Source organism: Cicer arietinum, chromosome 7 (assembly GCF_000331145.2).
Source record: "Cicer arietinum cultivar CDC Frontier isolate Library 1 chromosome 7, Cicar.CDCFrontier_v2.0, whole genome shotgun sequence".
NCBI lineage: Eukaryota > Viridiplantae > Streptophyta > Magnoliopsida > Fabales > Fabaceae > Cicer > Cicer arietinum.
Window position 1 is genome coordinate 49585458 of NC_021166.2, and position 21055 is coordinate 49606512.

The following is a 21055-nucleotide window of genomic DNA, read 5'->3' on the forward strand; positions in this document are numbered from 1 at the left end:
AATTTCGGTGAACTTCACAAAAATTTGAAATTTCAGGTAGTTATGAGTCAATACCGAAAATTTTAAAAAATGAAATTTTTTAGAGTTTCACCCAGAAATTTCAAATTTTCGGATCGATCTCCCGGAAATTTAATATTAAAAATGACTATTGGAAATTTAATTCCTTCTAAAACTTCCGGTGAAAAATACAAATTGTGGAAGTATAATAATATTTTTTTAATTTATACAGTTTACTTAAGGCTATTTTAAGCATTTCAAACTTAAATTTTTTGAATGGAGAGTATAAAATTAATTGAAGGTACAAAACCCAACTTTAGGTGATATAGAATTAAAGTTTCCAACAATTATGAGAATCTAGTAACAGGTGGGGAAAATATAGTGGGGTTGAAGTATGTAATGGGCTTCGAAAGGAGTGTGAGACGGATATAGAAAGTTGGGGGAAGCCCAATCCATGAAGGGATGCAAATGAATAAACCCAATATTAGAGAGCCAAATTCCTCCATTCGATTCGTATGATTTTTCTAAGAAAAATTTATCCTATACTCCCATTTTTATATCTATACCTCTATCATTTTTTGAAAATGCTTATTATATCTTTAACTTTTTTTCTTTCATTATTTTACTAATTCAAAGTTTTTTTCTTTTACCATTTCATTTTCTCCTAAACCAGAAAAAAGATTCCAGGTAATTTTTGAAAAACATTTTTGAAGAATTTCGATACACACTTTATTTTCGAAAAACTTTTTTTAAGTTTTTTGGTACATAAGGTTGTTATCGAAAAACTTTAAAAAATGTTTCTGGTACAGAAGTGAAAAAATTGTACTACCAAAAAACTTCATTCGAAAGATTTTCGGTATAAAATGTGTTTTTAGAAAACTTTCTCGAAAAGATTTCCGGTACACATAATTTTTTTGTCTTTTATTATTTTTATAAATCTTAACAGATATGGATAAATCGCTACTATTATTAGATAAAAGAGGCGTCGATACTACAAATATTTTTTGACACACCGATGAGGTATGAATATTTATATGTAATATTAATATTATAAAAATATATTATTGTATTAGCAGAAATATTTCTTCAACTTTTTCGTACATAATATGTTTTCGAAAAACTTCAGACAAATTTTTCGGTACACGTTCTTTCTTTTAATACACTATAAATAATAATTAACACACTATAAATATTTTTAAATAATAATATACCATAAATAGTTAATAATTAATATATCATAATTAATAATTAATACACCATCGTGTCTTCTACGAGATGTGGTCAAACTAATTCTTTCCGGATTCAAAGTCACGTATTCTTTCTATCCACTAAAAAAAATAGTTAAAATCAAATAAATTAAATAAATACTAATATACTAAAAAATTAAAACAAAAAATTATTCTAAAAAAATCAAACAACTATTGAAAAAATATGTAGACGAAGTTTTTCGGTGACAAAGTTTGCCGGTAGTGGAAGTTTCTAGGAAAAGTTAAAATAAATTTTCCGATAGTTCCAGAAAACTTCAAAAAGGATTTCCAAAAATGATGTTTTGTATTAAATTTTTTTTATAAGTTTTCTGTAGTAGAAGTTGTGGATCAGAAAATTTAAAAAAAAAAATTAATTTTTTTTTTATTTTTACCTTTATTCTTGTTCTGAAAATATTAAAATAGAAAAATAATAACTTTTTATATATACGATAATATTTTAGCAATTTCATTTATGTTTTTGGAATAAATAAAAGGGGAGGTACAAGTTAAAATTTTCTTTTTCAAAACAAATGATGGATAAGTAGATGTGGGATTGGATCAGGTAGAAGTTTCTTCTACCCCTCAATATGATTATTTTTTATTTTTATTAATACAAATGTAGGTAAATGGTAAAAATAAAATTATTATTCTACCCCACCTCAAATTTTTTTATGTCAATGTCACATCAGTTTTTAGAAATGAAAATGATGAATACCAAATTACACAGTAGAGTTTAAAAAAAAAAACATTCTATAAAAACTAATAACTATATTTATCCTATATTACAAAGACCAAAAGCACAATAAACCCAAAATTTTACTACGCCAACGTTTAATTTTGTTAACGTTTTTTAATATTTTTATTAATTTGTAAAATTACTCCCTTGCTCGGAGAAATCGATGCAAATCAGAGTTTAAGGGCCTTTTCTTTTGGTCGGGGGGCTTTGTATATGCGTTTGATATTTCTTCTCCTCTCTATTTATTTTCATATTTAAGTTGTTTATGTTTAATCTTCAATTTTCTTTCTCATATGCTTCCGAGAAAAAACTAAATTTGAATGTTTTAACAACTGTCATAAGAGTTCACACCGAGGGATCAATTCAATTTTGACCAAAATCAATAATGTATTATACAATAATGATAGTAACAAAGTAAACATGATAAAATCAATCTTTTATTCCTTCCTAACACTACAACAAATGATAAAAATAATAATTAATAATACATTCTGCTGGATATAAAAGTAAATTGATAGATAAATCACTCATATACTGTGTACAAACAAAAATCCATAAATTGAAATGTTCAGAACTTGAACGCGGCAAGCATGGACAACACGAGCGAGGCGCCGATCATGGCAACTGAGGTGGACATAGATCCTGCTGCTCCGGCGTCAGGAGACGGTGCAGGCGACGACGCAGGAGACGTCTCTTGAGCAGAAACGGCGACGGACAGTAGAGCAACGGCAAAGAAGAAAGCCTTGAATGCGGTCATTGATGCCATAGGTAACTAACGGAGTGAGATTGAGAGAAAATAAATGTGTGTTAGTTTTGAAGAGAAGGAAATTGATTGAAATGGGAAATGAAGAGTAAGAAAAAAGAGGAGAAGAGGGTTTAATTTATAGAAGGGAAAAACGCGGACACGTGGCAGTAAAGAGGTAGCGGGGCGTTACTTGCTATTGTTTTTGCGTACCGTTGGCGTGAAGAGTCGGTGAAGTTTTCTTTTCTTGAACTGTGCGCTAGAAAAAGCTGCCGTGTGTTTTTTTACTCTTTCTTTTGTAAAGCAACGTATAAATATCAATTTCTATGTCGGTAAAAATCGAATGACACGATCTTTTCCGAGTTTGCCATTTAATTTAAATTAATTTGCAGATTTTAAATATTAGTCCAAGCAGGACATGGTAAACCTTAGAATATTATGCTACATCACTTTTACAAATTGTTTATAGTTGACTATAAAAAATATCTATCATTGACTCTTTCTTAATTGTGGATTAATATTAAAAGTTATTTTAATTTTAACGAAAATATGGATGATATTATTTAGAAATATTAAAAATTCAAATTTAATTTCTTAAATTTAATTAATATTAAATATAAAGATAAAAAGAATAATTAGTTTAAATGATATTAATTCATTTTTCAATAATTTTTAAATATTGGTAAAAAATAATTTAATTCATTTTATATTTTGTCTTTATTTAAATGATATTAATGATATGTTTCTTTTAATAACAAAATTTTGATTTATTTTTCAAATCAAATCAGATTTTTAACCAACATAAACTATTACAAAATGTTAATAATAATTCATTCCTTTAACAAATTCGACTAAATACAGTAATTATTTTTCCAAAAAAATTACTATAATAAATATAAAATTAGTTCTAAACTAACTAATAAATAATAAAAAAATTATTAAATTAACTATTTATCTGATATTTCTATATAAAAAATATTATAGAAATATAAAATAAATAATTAGATTATATAAATATACAATTAAAATTTGTAGATGATATAAATTACAATAATAGAATTAAATACTCTGTAATCTTGCTGTTTTGGAGTATCTTGGGTATTGTATATGATCTTTACAACAAAAAACAACGAAAGCCAGGCTGTGAAATTTTCATATGCGCACTGGGCCACATCGCATCAGAGGTGCAGAGTTTTTTGACAATTCAAGCTTGCTGTTAACAACATGTCTTTTTATTTTATTATATTACATTTTTTTGCATTGTTTATTTCTGAATGTATTCATAACCATACTGGTGTCCGTACTGTCCATGCTAGGTGTATCATGCTAAGCATATAGTTAACAACAATAAAATTTTAAAGTGAAGGTCGACAGACCACGACACTGTCGACACAATTACATCAAAATGTTTTTATCACACAAAGTACAAAAGTTACAAGGGTAATGTCGATGCAGTGCCTTTGAACTATTTTGAGAATTATTATGTTTTAATGTTAAACATTGGGTTTTCAATAAGCGTAAATAATGAAAGTTATTTTAAAATATTATATTTTAATCAAATAAAATATAAAAATAGAACCAGCTGAATGTATTAAACATAGAAAAGAAAACACAATGCTGTAATAGAAACTTGACTAGGGTGACATAAGCATATAAGAAACTTGTCAAGATAAAACAACAAAATGTCAATGTCTTAAAGGTAAAATGTACACAAGTAATGAAACTTAACCTTTTTCAATACACTAAAGTTATAAATTGATTATGTTACACCAAGTTGATTATGTTGCATATTATTAACATCAAAATCAGAAGATTACCATAACTCTCTTGTTTCACCTTAAACCTCCTCTGTATCTTCCATTTCTAAACCTAATCAATCTCCTTACCCCAAAATCAACTTCAATCATTATTTGGTAGTAAGAAATAAAGTGAACTGAAAAATAAAAAATAAAGTGTTTAAGAAGTGATTTATATAACTAAAGACAAAAACTTGAAATTAAAAGAAAAAAGGTTAGAACAGAACATACCCGAGAAATGAAACAAATCAAAAACAAACAGTTTATTTGAAGTTTTATTAACAGAGACAATCTCACAAACACATAACATGCAATTTTAAAGAATGATTGAAAATTAGTTCCAAAAGAAAGAAAGAAAAAGAGATCAATATATGGTATTTAAAAGGGAATCAATGCATGTGATTTCTAATTATATGATTATCACTAAATACATTAAAGAATCAATAAGCTAAAGAGTGCAAAAGTATCATGGTTACCTGCAAAACAACCAAACCACTAATATCAAGCCCCACAGACTAGCAGTTTCCATCACTAGATACTTCCTACATAAGGTCTCCTCGTCACTTTTGTAATTAATAAGAGTTTAATTAACTATTACTACATAAAACAGTTTAATATTAATTTCCCTTCAATCTCATCTCTCAACACAATATAATCTTCTTGTTAAATGTTACATTGAAATTATTTTAAATATTACTAAAATAAAATTCAATTAAAGATTAATAATAAGAACAATTAACAATGAAATAATTTTAGATCGCTAAGTAAGAAACAAGAATTATCAGAAAATAATTTTAGGTAAATTACATATGATTCCGATTACTAGGCTAAATTACATCTGTGGTCCCTTAACTTAATTTCAGTTAACGTTTTAGCCATTTATCTTTTTTTTTTTTTGAGTTGATCCTTTATTTTAGTTTTAAGTGACAATTTGATATTTTATGTTTTAAAATATCAACAATGTTGTCCTTTTTTTTACAAAAATTCAACAAAAAAAACATCAAAATTTTCAAACAAAACCCATAAAATTCATTATCATCTTCAATAAAATGAAAATTTAATCAAATTCATAACTTAAATCTTCAAATAAACTCTTAACTTTGGTGTGAAAACAATTTTTGATTCCGATTACTAGGCTAAATTACATATGCGGTCTCTTATCTTAATTTTAGGTAACGTTTTAGTCCTTTATTTTTTTTTTTCCGAGATGGTCCTTTATTTTAATTTTAAGTGACAATTTGATATTTTATGTTTTAAAATGTCAACAATGTTGTCCTTTTTTTTACAAAAATTCAAAAAAAAAAACATCAAAATTTTCAAACAAAACCCATAAAATTCATTATCGTCTTCAATAAAATGAAAATTTAATCAAATTCATAACTTAAATATTGAAATAAACTCATATTTCCATTCTTTATTTGATGTTGTTGGAGATGAAAATATGAGTTTATTTGAATATTTGAGTTATGGATTTGATGAAATTTGCATTATATTGAAGATGATTATTAATTTTATGGGTTTTGGTTGAAAATTTTGATGATTTTTTTGAATTTTTGTAGAAAAAAAGAATAACATTGTTGATATTTTAAAACATAAAATATCAAATTGTCACTTAAAATTAAAATAAAAGATCAACTCAAAAAAAAAAAAGATAAATAGCTAAAACGTTAACTGAAATTAAATTAAGGGATCTCATATGTAATTTAGCCCGATTACTATTATAGAATATATTATAAAAGATTGAATATGTTTTTAGTTCATCTAAATATATCAACTTTCATTTTTAGTCCATTTAAAAAATTATTTTGAACTTTAGTCTTTTTAAATTTTTTTGTTATAAATTTTAAACTCTGATTTTTAACAAACGTTCACGTCGCATGTTCTAATTGACTCTTTTTTTTTATGACATTTCATTGTTAAGATTTCAAAATATCATTAACTTAATAACTTAACTATTTAATCTCTAATTTAAAGTTATAAATAAATTAATAGATTCAAGATTATATAGTTAAATTACTAAACTAATAATCTTTGAAAGTCCTATTAATGATATGTCATCAAAAAAAAGTCACTTGCAACATGCAACTTGAATTTTTGTAAACAATTATGACTAAAATTGATAACAAAAAATTTAAAATGACCAAAATTTGAAGAATTTTTTTAGAGAGAATACAAATAAAAATTGATATATTTAAAGAGACTAAAAATATATTTAACCCTATTATAAAATCTATTATATGGTGCATTGGGTTCAATGGCATGAGATAACTTATCACAAAATTTTGGAAGACACTAAACTTCTATTTATTTGAGCTAATAATTGTTTTGGGTTCATTGTTTGTGATCGAGAGAAGTTCGTGACTTGGACCATGATCAATGTTGGCAATGAACATGACATATAGAGTTAATAGACAAACTTTCACAACTTTTGGTTGATAGTGGAGCATTTATCAACTTATTCCCAAGGGAAATGATTAAAACACTTGGGAAAAGGAGAATCATATGTGATGACAAAAAATTTAGTCATTATTAATTTTAGTGGTAGAGTTTCCCCTTCTAATGAGGTGGTTATGCTTAGTTTGAGAGGTTAATCAAAGCCAAGTTCATCATAACAGACAAATAATTTGAATGGTGGTCGAATGTACTTCTTGTAGTTAAAAAGAATGGATAACTGAGACCTTACATTGATTTCAGAAACTTGAATCTAGCAACTTCAAAAGATGAATACCCAATGCTCATAGTTGAATGTTGGTTGATGTGACATCTTGACCTCAAATTATGAGTTGTATGGATGGTAATATAGACTATAATCAAATTTTCATAGTTGAATAATATGTTTGACAATGGTGCGATAGGAGCATATGAAATATTAACGCCATTGGTTTGAAAAATGTGAGAGCTACATATCGAGAGGCCAATGCTATTTTTCATGACGTGATTAGTAAGTTTGTGAAGATATATATACATTGATAATGTAGTTATCCAATTTAACAATCAATTAAGAGGTCATATGGAACATTTGAGACAAGCTTACCTTAAAATGAACATAGCAAAATGTGGCTATGGGGTTTTAGTAGCTAAGTTCTTAGGGTTTCTTGTACACAAAAAAGAATTGAAGTCAACAAAAATAATACCAAAGTTATCATGGAAGCATTGCTTTCGACAACTAAAAATGAGCTATAATCTTTTTAGATAAAGTAAATTTTTTGAGAAGATTCATCTATAATTTATTGGATAAGATCAAAATATTCACATCAATAGTCAAAACGCATTGTTTTCTCTATTTTATATTTAATGCTATGATTGTAGTCAAAATAAAATTGTTCTAAATTTTAAACATATTAATTGTTTTCACATTCTTTTTAATAAAACATTTGTAAACAAATTTTTAAATATTATGACAAATATTAGCTTTCCATGTTTACATATCATAAATAAGAAATTTTTTTAATTCAATGAAAAAGGAAATATATATGATATAAGTTTAATCCTTTATTTTAAAAAATCATTTCTAAGATAAAAATGAACCTTCTAAAGTAATATTATTTTATATATATATCAACACAGTCAAAAGTAGATGGTGGGTAAAATACTCCATTCTATAAGTTGTGGGTCAGAGGAGTTGAAAATGCCATAGTATAAGTTAGAACCATTTTAAATTAATAAGTTGTAGATAGTATATAGAAAGAAAAAAATTGAGCAGATATTAATATATAGAAATTTCTATTTTTCTATATATTCTATTTCCATAATAATAAAAATATAATTAAAAGTTATAACAATACACCACCATCTAATAAAATTCTACACATTTTTTTCAGTTCATTGTACCAGTTGGCTCTAATATTAATTTTTTATAGACAAATATAATAAATTAATAATTAAGTTAATTTTTTTACATTTGAATTAATTTTCTTATATTTTATAACTTATTCGACGTCACTAACAAAATTATCTACGCGGAACTCCATATTATGATTATTATAGAAATCCAATATCCTGTGTTTAAAATTAATAGGATAGTTAATGACCATATAAAGGAACTTCTTCATTTATAACCAAAAAAATAATTTCAGAATCTTGAAATTAATTATGAATAAAAAAAATCAAAGACTTATAATATGATCACCAAGTATCTCTCCCATTATAAATTAAGCCTCCAATAGTCCAACTCATTTCAAATTCCTTTGTGAAATTATCCTACTAATACTAAATATACAATGGAGATGAAAAAGGTTGTTTTTGTTGTTGTCCTCTTAGCTGTGATAAGCACCGTTTTAGCAAGCTATGAGGACCATGTTGAAGGCCCAGGCCCAAACGAAGGCCCAGCTCCAGAACCCACCAGCGGTGATGCTACTTCTCTTAGTTCATTCCTTGGTGCTTCTCTCTTGTCCTTTGTTGCCTACTTCTACTTGCAATTTAGTGCATGAAACACACATGGGTGTTTTGTGAAGAGATAAAGAACTAATTATTATTGTGTCAGTTTTTATTGCAATAATTAGAGGAGGTTATTATGTGATGTAACCATTAATCTTTTATTGCTGTCTCCAATTTAATATTTTAGAAATATTGAGACTTCTTTCTCTATATGTTTTTTGTTTTGCTTTAAATTTTTCATTTTTATGTATATGCATAAAAGTAAAATATCAATCGGTATTATGTTAGTATTGTATAGTATCAAAATTTATTTTAAAACTTTTTATTATTATTATTATTTGTTCATCACTACAAAACTATGAAATAAATAATTAATCACATCTCGATATAATTGAAAATTACTTATTTATTAGGTATTTTCTTATATCATTAATTATTATTTTTTTAATTTTATAGAAAAAGGATATCAACATTATCATGAAGATAAAATTACTTTTTTTATATTTTCTAAAAATATATCACGGTTCACTTCACAATTCGCAGATGCATGTTATCAATACAATATTATGCTTACTTGATGCAACGCTTCAACGTTATTAGGTGATCAAAACTACTTTGAAGTACTTGGTGATGAGACACAATATTATGCCAATACGCAATAAATATTTGATTGAGACCTAGATGTTTTCTTTATTATTATTTGTGTGATTTTGATTTTTCCCCAACTCTTTTAAGTTATGTATATAGTTGTTCACATCGATGTGAAATCATTTGTAGGTATAATTATCATTATCATGAATGGTCTTCAAATTAAAGTTTTTCAATGCTTAGGTTTTTCTATCATTTAATTGCATTCACTTAGAGTTAGAATTAACTAATCATACATCTTTTTGTAAGAATTGTTAAATCTAACTGTTATCATATTGCAATATCTCTAAGTGTTACCAAGCGAAAGTTCAAATACAACTGACCTTTGTTATCACTTTTTCAATAAAATTCCATTGCAATAAAAAATCTTTTGAAAAACTTGGAACTCTATTCAACCTCCATGTTGAGTTCAAGGATCATCTCAAGTTACAAAAAAAAGTTATATCGACAGCACATAATTTTAAGATTTTCCTAACACATTTGTACTGCAGAAATTTTAAACTTCGAATTTCTAAAACACAAAATAAATCCGATGGGAAAGAATGTAGAATAGGAATATAATGAAAAGGGATATGAGGTAAAATTTGACTTCTACTCTTGGTATAAAATACTTTTAAATGGGCCTAGGCCTTTTTGCTATACTCACCTCCTCAAAGTAAAATGAAAAACCAAAATGTCCAAAAAAGACACAGCTTCTTTGATTTTCTAGTCTTGTGTGCAGATATTACTGTCAATACGAAACATCGAAACACAAATAAACATTTCGTAATTTTCCACTTTTCTCTGTCTATCTCTCAGATCATAGTTCCTCTAATGGCCGCCATCATTTCACGAAGAATAAGATTAGCTTCATCGATCTTAAAACCCTCTCATTTTCCACTTTCATCATCATCATCATCTTCAACCACCCCTCAATTTCCAATCTTTGAACCCTTTAACCCCAACCCATCTTCTTCCTTTTCCACTTTTCCCCATTTTTTCTCTCAATCTCCAAATCCCACTTCTCATTTCAATTTGGGTCCCTTTTCATCACACAAAGTTTCAAACTTTATTAACCCTTTTTTTCAATTAACAAAACCCAAGTTTTTCTCAACCAATGATTCATCATCATCGTCAGATTCTGATAATGATAAACAATCAAACCCAAACCCAAACCCAAATCCATACCCAAGTCAAAATCCAAACTTCAAACACCAAGAAATTGAAGGTCCAACAGTTGAACGTGACCTATCACCACTTGCAAACGAAACAAGAGAAGTTCTAGAAAGAATGATGAAGAACATCTATGGATTAAGCAGGGTTGTTGCTCTAATGGGTCTTGTTCAGCTTTGTATTGGAGGTTGGATCACATACATAACTAAATCTTCACCTATTACTGAGGTTTCTGTTCAAAGCTTTTTAGCTTTTGCGTTTCCTTTTTCATTGGCGTTTATGCTGCGCCAATCATTGAAGCCAATGCATTTCTTTAAGAAAATGGAGGAACAAGGTAGGTTGCAGATTCTTACACTTACGCTTCAAGTTGCTAAGCAAATGAATGTTTTGTTTGTTAGGGTTAGAGGGGTTTCTTTTCTTTGTATTGTTGGTTTGTCTGCTGGATTGGTTTTTGCTGTGTTTTCTAAATGAGTTTTGGTTTTGGATTTTATAATGATCAATTTGGGATTATTAGAAGGTTTTGATTTTCAGTTTTTATCATAGTGTAGTGACCATATTTTAATTGAAAAGTTGAAATATTATGGGTATAGTTGTTGAGTGGTTATTTGTCTTGTTCACAATGCTGTATTTTTTGGGATAGTGATGAAACAATGAGTTGAAATAAACTTCTTTTTCTCTCTTTTTTGTTTAATTATATTTATTTTAACATCAGAATGCTATAAAACATGAGTTTTTAATAGTTATGGCAAATTCCATTTGAATCTGTATTTGGAAATCTTATAAAACTCTAATGACAATGGACACTATCCTCTTTATGGTTAAGATAGTAAATTAATCGATGCCAAAGGACAATCATCTTAGTTGTGAGAACGAAAAAGACTAAAGATATTTACTTCCAAAGGACAATATCAGTCATCATTGAAATTTTGAAGTGATTTTTAAATATCCATCTACTATGAGGCTGATGTAGAACTCACCTACTAAGTTATATATATAGTACAATTGTATATTTTTAATGCTAAAAAGTGAGCATGAAATTATGTTCTCAAACACTGATCTTGTTATTATACTTCTGATTATTCGCCAAATTTCTGCCGTGATTCACAATTTTCAGCCACAGTATATAAGTTCAAGTAACAATGATCTTGGTTTTCCATTATAAGCTTTTTCTTAAGAAAACAAAATAATACAACATACACAAATTGTAGTCTATATCTTCCACATACTTATATGATAGTTAGATTTCTTGCTCAAAAGGGTGATGTGGGACATTTTCTTGCATACTTAGCCCTCGTTTACTTTGTATTAAATCTCCATGTATAGATGTTACTTAAGAGACGAAGTTTTAGTGGGCTAGAACGACTTAAACCGGATAGTTGCTAACGTTTAAAGAAATTGATCTTTAATTGAATCATAATCTAATTTGGATTCTTTAGACACTTTTAATCGGTCAAATCATGAACTATAAGAGACAGTTTATTTTGTGAAAAAAATTCATGTAAAATTAATAATGAAAATGTCAAAAAACTGTTTTTATTACTATTTTTATAAATGGGTTTTTATTGATTAATATTTTATCTTATCTCTATAATAAAGATTTACTTCAAGAGTCTCTTATTAAAGTAAAATTAACACAAATTTTAGAAAATAGAAATAAAACAAGTTTCCAAAAGGAAACAACCCCTAATATTTAGAAAATTGGACAATATTGATTTAGCTAAAATAACAAGATCATAAGACCAATCAAGAATCCAAAATCGTTTTCTCTAACAAGGCTTCCTCGTAATCGGAATCCACTATTGAGAACTTCCGAGTTACGAACACAGTATTGGAGATGGTATTTGAACATTTTTTGAAAATAATGCAAGATATGGAAAATGATTTTGAAAACTACTAGTACAAATATATTCGAAAACAAAACAGAAAGCCTGTTGGGGCTAGCAACTACTGCTATTGGTAGGGGCTTTCTAGTTAGAGTACCCATTTAGAAGGTAATGAAATGAAATCTATTTTCTCCACCAAAGTATACGTCCAACACAACTACCGAATTCTGTGTTTTCACAAACCCATTTAGATGCATACTTTCAGGCAATGAATGTCATCCATCTGTACACTTCCAAAAATATAGGTGAATTTTTTGTGGCAAGCAGGAGAAAGTAATGTCCTAAAATCACAGGATAGACTAGAAAAATAAGCAACCATACAAAATTCACTCGTGAATGAAAACTAAAAGCAAAGTTATATTTGTAGCAACACTAGCAAGGCATCATTAGCCGCAAGGACAAAGTGGAACAGTAGAAAGAACCAAGTATCTATGTACACAATGAAGTTGAATGAAGCAATAGAAAGAACCCCAATTAAACGCTATTCGTTTATGTTTTTCCGCTGCAATTTTTCTTTCACTGGCAATACTTACAAAAAGTAACATAACACAGTCTGGTGACAAAAAGACCATGTCAGGGTCAACATCATCCAGAAACTTCTCTTGTACTGAATGGATAACACTGGGAGGAAATTTTCATATCAGGATCCCAATGGTTCCATCATCGTTCTGCAAAAATCTATGCCGATATCATCTGTGGCTTCAACAACCAGAGATGAAAAAAAGACATTATTAAAACTTCATTTATAAACTTGAACTTGAATATCTAGATACTAAATATGTCCTCCAACATGTACAAAGAATGAAATTCCAAAAATCTGTGTTCCGGATGACTCCTGATATTCATAAGCTTGTTTTCTTTAGTTTTTAGGCCATCAGACATAAAGGAAGATACTACTCCTTTGAAACCTAGTCTGCGACCATTAAATCACGTGGTATTCAAGCTGCTATCTAGCTTAGACTCTGCTCTGACATAGGTGAAACCTCGACCAGCTGGTGCGGAAACACTGCTGCTGTTTAAAGTTGCACCGTTGCCAGATGAAGTACCTTGGGCGTCCCGCTTCCATTGCAAGCTCCTGGCACCAAATTTAATCGGGTGCCTAGGTCTAAATGCCCCAGCAATACCTGTTGGAATGGGAACTCTTGAAAACATTGCAGAAGGATGTGGAGATCCCCTAACTCCACGTGGCCATGGCACGGCTGGAGCATAGTCTTGTGCAGCACTTTTCCTCACAACCTGTAATATAGAAGAGTAATAGCAAACCAATTCAGTCATAAAACAATGTTTTACGGCACTGGAATAAGTCAATTTCCTATGCAATTGAACCATTAATTAACTAAAACACATGTTGCTGATGAACAAAATTTTAAATTTGTAATAGAAACATGATATGGAAGTAAAACTATATACTGTCCACGTTAGGAGTCATGTCCTACCCTTTCTATGGATCCCAATACGATGAAACTATAGATATGAAAAGACTGCATTGATTTAGGACATACAATGGTCAGTAAGAGTATTTAGTAATGCCCTTTGGCCTTATGATGCTCCATCCACATTTCAAGCAGCTCAAATTATGATTTTATTGGCCTTAAGGAGAATTATGAACAACGGGTCCTTAATGAAAATCATAGAAAACTTTCAATTTCTTATTGCAGGGGCTTTTTTTATTTATCTCTTAACTTCCTGATAGAATGATGCAAAGTTTGAGAATCGACGCCTGGACCAATATATCTAACACCTTTTTCCAAACTGTTGAAACGTACAGGTGCTTTATACCCATTCAAAGGCAAGATCATAGCAGTCAACTGGCAGTTTATAGTGAGCATTGCTCATAGGCTAGTGAGGCAATGAAAAGCTTATCACGTATCAATGATCTAATCAATTTAAAGAGATACAAATTGTGTGGAGCAAAACCGAACATGAATAATCATGAGGAAAGACTTCAGATAACTGAAGTACTACGCAGTCACCAATACCTTAAGAATACGTGACATGAAGGAAGTTCCATCCAGTGATAACGCATTATCTGCTGCTTCTTTACTCATGAACTCCACATAAGCTGCCCTGTTCCAAAAAAAAGTTAATCAATATAGTGAGAAATACAAAAATCTTGACCATAAACATCTGAAAATTATTACCCTTTTGGTTGCCCTGTCATCGCATCAGTAACTATAACAGCTTTTAGCACTTCCCCAAATTTATTAAAATGCTGACATATGGCATCTTTGGTAGCAGCAAAATGAACCTGAGAAAAATCAATATGCAACTTTAGAAAGTGAGCAAACCCTACCTACTCCTAAAAGCCTATCCACGTCATAAAAAAGGAGCAAGAGTTTTTACATTGCTAGCAAAAATGGTTCGAGAATTAGCATCATCTAACTTACAACCAGCAGCACTGGGACCTGAGGACATAAAAGCTCAAATAAATAGTACAACTTTAGATATGATAAAATGAACAGAAAAAATTAGTAATAAAATTTGACTTAAACCAAAAATATATTTTCACATGCCCACTGTAAGCGGGAAGCATTGACACAAAAGGAATTTAGAACTTACCGGGAGTTGATGGTTGTGCCTTCTGAGTCTCTTTCGGCAAATCCAAAGTACGTTTCACCTGTTAACGCCATAACATCAATGAAAATGAGCTAACAGAAACTCCAAGTTTCATCAGACTGTAGGCAAGTAAAACAACTCACTTTTCCATCGTCGATTTTCACCATTTTGGCATTCTCATTAACCATGCTCAGACCAGATCTTGGTTTGTGGTATTGTGCTGGGATTGGTGGATTCCAAGCATTTAGATTAACATTCACTATCTCGGAATTCTCAAGCGTAGCAGCAGATTGCTGCTGGTTTCTATTCTTTTTTAGAAGCGTACAATCATCATTTTTGGCTACACTATAATGTGCCGCCAGTGAATCGTCACCCCTCTTTCCACCATAAGAACCTAACTGAGAAACTCTACTCACCCTATTACCCGTGAAATTAACATCATCAAACCCTTCATTATCTGAAGTAGAATCAAAAGGAATACCAGTTTCATGTTCAAACGTCGTCATATTTGCAGCATACTGATCACCATAGTCATTGTTTTTATGATATAATAATGGGCTTTGCTCCTGATATTGGTTATCTTTGAGTTGCATGATACCATCTGATTGATGCATATCGCAACCAAGCCGATTGAATACACTTGCTGATGATTTGAACTTTACCGCGCCTTCAGCAGCTTCTGCCACAGCCTTAAACATGGAAGCCATGGGGTTTACCACCCTGGAATTGGTCTGCATCCTAGGAGGATGTTCAACCATCGATGACTCAACAAAGGATGATGAAACTACAGAACGGAGACGCTTTAAAGAGGGCTCCACCGGTGTGCCCAAATTAGATGGCCTAGAAGTCGCCACTGCATCTCGCATTGCAAACTGAAGCAACCGTCGAGGGGCATCAATAGTTCCTTGTGAAACAGAATCCCTCTGCCAAAGTTACTGTGTAAGCTAGATGCTTGAAAGCATAGAATCAAGAGGTATTTACTCATTTCTACAAAAATAAAAAAAAAAATGGACTAGGAAAATAATTTAACAAGGATATTAGCACCGAGTTAAAATTCTATTCAAATAGGATATAATTTATTTAACCAGCATTGGATCTAAAAGAAGATGAGTACAGATAAACAACAACTGATGGGGGCTAGTTTATTCAATACATTTTCGAAATGCAAGAATGCAGTGTACAAATTAAGTGAAAATAAAATCATTAACGCAACTATTGTTCTAAGCATACATATGTCACTTATACCATACATGATAAACTCATTATTAGTTTTGAAAGTTTACTAGAAAAACTAGAATATAAAAATGTCTAAAAAAATAAGAATGATATCATTGGTGGTCAAAACCTTAGTTTTCTGTTGTTCAACATCACAACCCCTTTTCCTCTGAACAGGTGGTGCAGGAGATAGTGACCTTGAACCACGGTTGACTTTAGATTGGACTTTTTCTTCCAAATGCATACTGTCAACCACAAAGCTCTGTGGCAGTTGTGCTTCAGCTTCTCTCCCTAGTAACCCTTTCCAATCTTTGTTACGGCGACTTCTAGACTTTACTCTTTCTGATTTTGAATTCAAATTCTGAAGACCATCATCTCCATCTTCGACCTTTGATAGGAGCTTGCTTTTGGGAGCTTCATCCTGCAATCCTTTGGATTGTACATATAAATCTATATTCAGAGCCAGATGATCCCACAGCCTGTTAACAAGATACATATACAAATTAGCACAAAGATTCATGGTCTTAACTTGTAAGTACTACACAGCTTGCAAGTTGCAATTACATCAAATTTACTGGTATTCATCAGAGAGGGCTAAACAGAAGTTACCAGGACACAAAAGAATCACTGTCATCCCCCAAAAACATATTCAACTCATTCTTTGCATGATCTTTGCCCCTACCATTCCTTAGTAACACAATAACATATTCCTGCCAAAGCATTAGGTGAACTTCAATTCCCGTTTGTAAGAACAATTACTTTACATCAATAAAGTCAATTCCATCATATGGAAATTGTAATTTTCCACAGTAAATTAGCTTTACTCAGCCAACAAATACCACATGCAATATTAAAAAATTAAATGAAAAGGAGAAATGTCATACTCATTCAACTAAGTTTAACATGTACAGAAGAAAATTAAATAAAAGAATAAAGAACCTTAACTGTCCGATATGCACACGCCTAGATAGTTGCAAATAAAAAGCATTCGTACAACAAGGGCACGACATGGTATTTTCAAGTGTCAAATTCAATCTGACTGGAATAAATATACTTTGTCCTAGAGTTGCCTACATATTCTCTAAACAGGTTCGTGGTACTTCCATTTTCGTACTACACGTTTTATTTAGACCATGATTTTATGAAGCTCAATATACATGAACATCTGTCTTACAAGGAAGTAATCCAAATATCTCCTCATCAAGATTCCATATGAAAGTAAAATCAGCAGAAGCATGCAGAATTGCAGATGAAATACTTTAGCACGTGCCAAGAGTAATTAGCGTGCATTCTACAAAAGATTTTAAGATGCATTACAAATGACAGCGTTCACTTTTAAGATTTAATGCTATAAGAAATAATTTTTAAGAACAAAAATTAAAATAAGTGGCTGGGGATAAAACAAACTAATCCTAAAGGTTTGAAAGAAGATATGAATCATGTTACTCAAGAAAAAGCTTGAGTTATCTAAACCCTGCTTCACTTCTAAAAAGGGACACATTCGGGACAGTAGAGAAAGTTCACCCACTCAACTCTAATATTTATTTAAGAAACCAAAAGAACATCAGGTCCTATTTGGTTTCTATTTTGATTTTAGGATTTCATTTCCAATTTTTAGATAAATGTCAACTTGTTTTCACTTTATTTCAATCTCCAAAGTTTTGTATAGTTAAAATCAAAATGATTTTTTAATACTTTTAAGTTTCAGTGTTTGACTGTTTTCTCTAAAACCTTTTATACCACTAAACAGAGTCAAAGAGAATATGACATTTTTGTTATTAAAGGGTTAAAAAATTTAACCTTTAATAACAAAAATGCCATATCCTCTTATTACAAAAATGCCTTTGATTTCTAATTTGATTCTCTATTTTGTATTGTCAATTGCAGATCACAAAAAATAGTAGTTAGTCAAATTCCGCTATGGTATGGTGCTATAGTGCACTATAGCTGCTATTTGACAACATTTTATACTAAATAGCATATCAAGGAACATGCGATTTATTCATATTCCGCTACGCTGTAACATAATATAGCCACTATTTGACAACACTAGTTTGTTTTATCTTAAAACAAACAAAATAAAGAATCAAATTAGAAGAAACCAAACAAGCACTTTAGTTCATCTTAAACAACCTTCTCCAGCAACTTATGTATCAGTCATATCAAAAGCAGAAATATTAACTATACTCAAATCCAAGAATGGTTACAGTTACATCATCTCCTTGTTCATTCTCACCAAATAATAATGTTATTATAATTGAAGAAAATTATTACAACAATTAGTGAAATTCATAATACCATATATGACTCCTATATGCAATCTATTATGAAACACTCAACATTGTAACAAGTAACAACACATACAAACCACATTAGTGAAATCATTTTTTTTAATTAGCCACTTTTGGTAGTTTTCATATGTTTGTTAGAACTTTTTAAAAAAATTATAATTTGAAAATAATCTAAAAACTGCTTCATACGAAAAGTTGATTTCAGTAGTTTCTCAAAATAATCATTTTTTATAACTGATTTTTACAAAATGTGAATTTCACTAAGATGACAGACACAACAGTTTCCATTTTACTTTAAAATTTCTAAAAAATAATCTCTAATCTCTAAATTATAGATTAAAATTAAAATCTGTAACATAAGGGCCTTCATGGCTTCTTTATGCAATCTAAGAAACATTCAACATTGTAACAACACAAATGAACCCACATTAGTGAAATTCATGATCCAATATATATATCTCCTATATGCAATCTATGAAACACTCAACATTGTAATAACAACACATATGAACCCGCATTCCAGTCCCAACAAAACAAAACAAATCAAATTTCTAACATATAGTGTCATCGAACTCGTACCACAAGAGTTTCATCAGTGTAATTCCCCATGAACTCCTTAAGTTTCTCATTCAATTTTTCCTTCAGAACCGTCACTCCCTCCGCGGTGAAATTCGTGTTGAACGTCGGTTCATTGGAACGATCGATGCTTCCCATATCCAATCCAAAACTAAAACACCGTTATCCGATGAGGAAAAAAAGGAAACCCTAAATCAAAAACCGCGATGCAAAATTGCGGCGAGAGTGCAAAAGAGAAGGAAAATGAGAACGATTGTGGATGGAATTTTCTCGGGAAAGTGACGGAAATGATTATAAAAATGGAAAGACAAAAAAAAAAAAAAAAACTCCCAGAGAAGGGAGGGAAGTGATGGAACAAAGAGTGAATTGCAGAATAGAGAACCTAATGCATGCTCCGTCTCTATTGTACTACAACATGTATCGTCAGCACACGATTATTGCTCCGGTAATCCTAGTACTGTGTATATAATAGTATTTTGTTTTAGAAAAATATTATCACATTAATTAATGTTTTGTTTTGACGGACTCATTAACTAATGTTATCCATTTCTGTATAAAAATAAAAGTCTTTTTTTTAGGAAATGATTAAGTAAATAAATATTTTTTAAGGGAATGGAAGTCAATTTAGAAATATTAAGAAGGAATTATTAGACCGTCATTTTATATTTTCATCACATGATTAACTAATTTTAAAAAATTACTCTAAATTTAATATTATGTAGTGTAAAATTTTATTCCAATTAATTTTTTTTGTTAGTGTCAAATATTTGACAATGTCAACATATAACATATCACAATAAATGATGTGTGATTTTAGAAATAATTAGTATAGATCAAATGTTTTTAATGATTGGATGGTAGCAATGTGTTAATTATGTAAAAAATAATTACATTGAAAGAGTATATAAATTAATTTTTATATATTTCAGTGTCTTATTGTTTCATTACTTAAGGGTATGTTTGGGAGAGAGGTTTATGAGTCTTTTGGAGGGAATGATTTTGAATAACTAAATCTATATTTAATATATATAGGAGATTTTTTTAAATTTAAAAAGTAACATGATTTATAATCGTATAACTTGCTTGATTTTAAAAGGAAAAACAAATATTTCTCCTTCCTCTAAAAACTTCTCTAAAAAATAACTTAACTCTTCCACCTCAGTCATCAAACTAATTTTATATCTATTATTTCACAATAAATTTCTCATAACAATAAACAATATTTAACATTTGCTAATCAAAATAATTTTATAAATTTTTTAATATGGATAAAAAATACAAATGACTTTCATTTTGAAACATATGTAGCATTAAACTTTCATATTAATTTTTTCAATTTTCCTGAAATCATATTTTGTTTTTAATAATTTCATTAAACTGTACTTTACATTTGTATCAGGTCCTGTGTTTAGAATTTACAATGAGTGACAAAGAGGTCTGGTGGTTTAGTGGGAGTCATGAGGTGGTTTAGTGGGAGTCATGAGGTGGTTTTGTGGTTAGAGGAAGTTGAAGTAATAAGAAAGTCATGGATTATGTTGTGTGTTGAAACTGTAGACTATTATGTGATTGTTAATAATGGTGTAGTTGGCGCTATAATCTTGGGGAGGAGACTTCGCCAAGATGACCCTATCTCACACTATCAGCATTGATTAGGCAAGCTAAAATCAGAGGCAACATATATGGCACCAAAATATGCAGGTACACATCTATCATTTTTCACTTATTTTTTACAGATGATTTCTTCTTATTTTTTAGGCTCATAGTGAACGAAGCCACAACTATGAAGAACATCTCATCCACCTATGAAGTTGTATCCGAACAATCTATCAATCTGCAAAA

The 21055-nt window shown here is 29.8% G+C and overlaps 2 protein-coding genes across 2 annotated transcripts; one reads left to right on the forward strand and one right to left on the reverse strand.

Moving 5' to 3' along the window:
• Nucleotides 1–10257: 10257 nt before the first annotated feature.
• LOC101496273 (uncharacterized) lies at nucleotides 10258–11374 on the forward strand. Its single transcript, XM_004510924.4, has one exon. The coding sequence runs from the start codon at nucleotides 10357–10359 to the stop codon at nucleotides 11164–11166; it is 810 nt and encodes a 269-aa protein (XP_004510981.1). The 5' UTR covers nucleotides 10258–10356; the 3' UTR covers nucleotides 11167–11374.
• Nucleotides 11375–12915: 1541 nt separating this feature from the next.
• Nucleotides 12916–19591, reverse strand: LOC101495939 (uncharacterized). The gene is made up of 9 exons (XM_004510923.4): nucleotides 19220–19591; nucleotides 16959–17059; nucleotides 16480–16828; nucleotides 15278–16057; nucleotides 15138–15195; nucleotides 14922–14983; nucleotides 14720–14826; nucleotides 14558–14645; nucleotides 12916–13814 (listed from the first exon to the last, which is right to left on the reverse strand). The coding sequence occupies exons 1-9, from the start codon at nucleotides 19352–19354 to the stop codon at nucleotides 13506–13508; spliced, it is 1989 nt and encodes a 662-aa protein (XP_004510980.1). The 5' UTR covers nucleotides 19355–19591; the 3' UTR covers nucleotides 12916–13505.
• Nucleotides 19592–21055: the final 1464 nt, after the last annotated feature.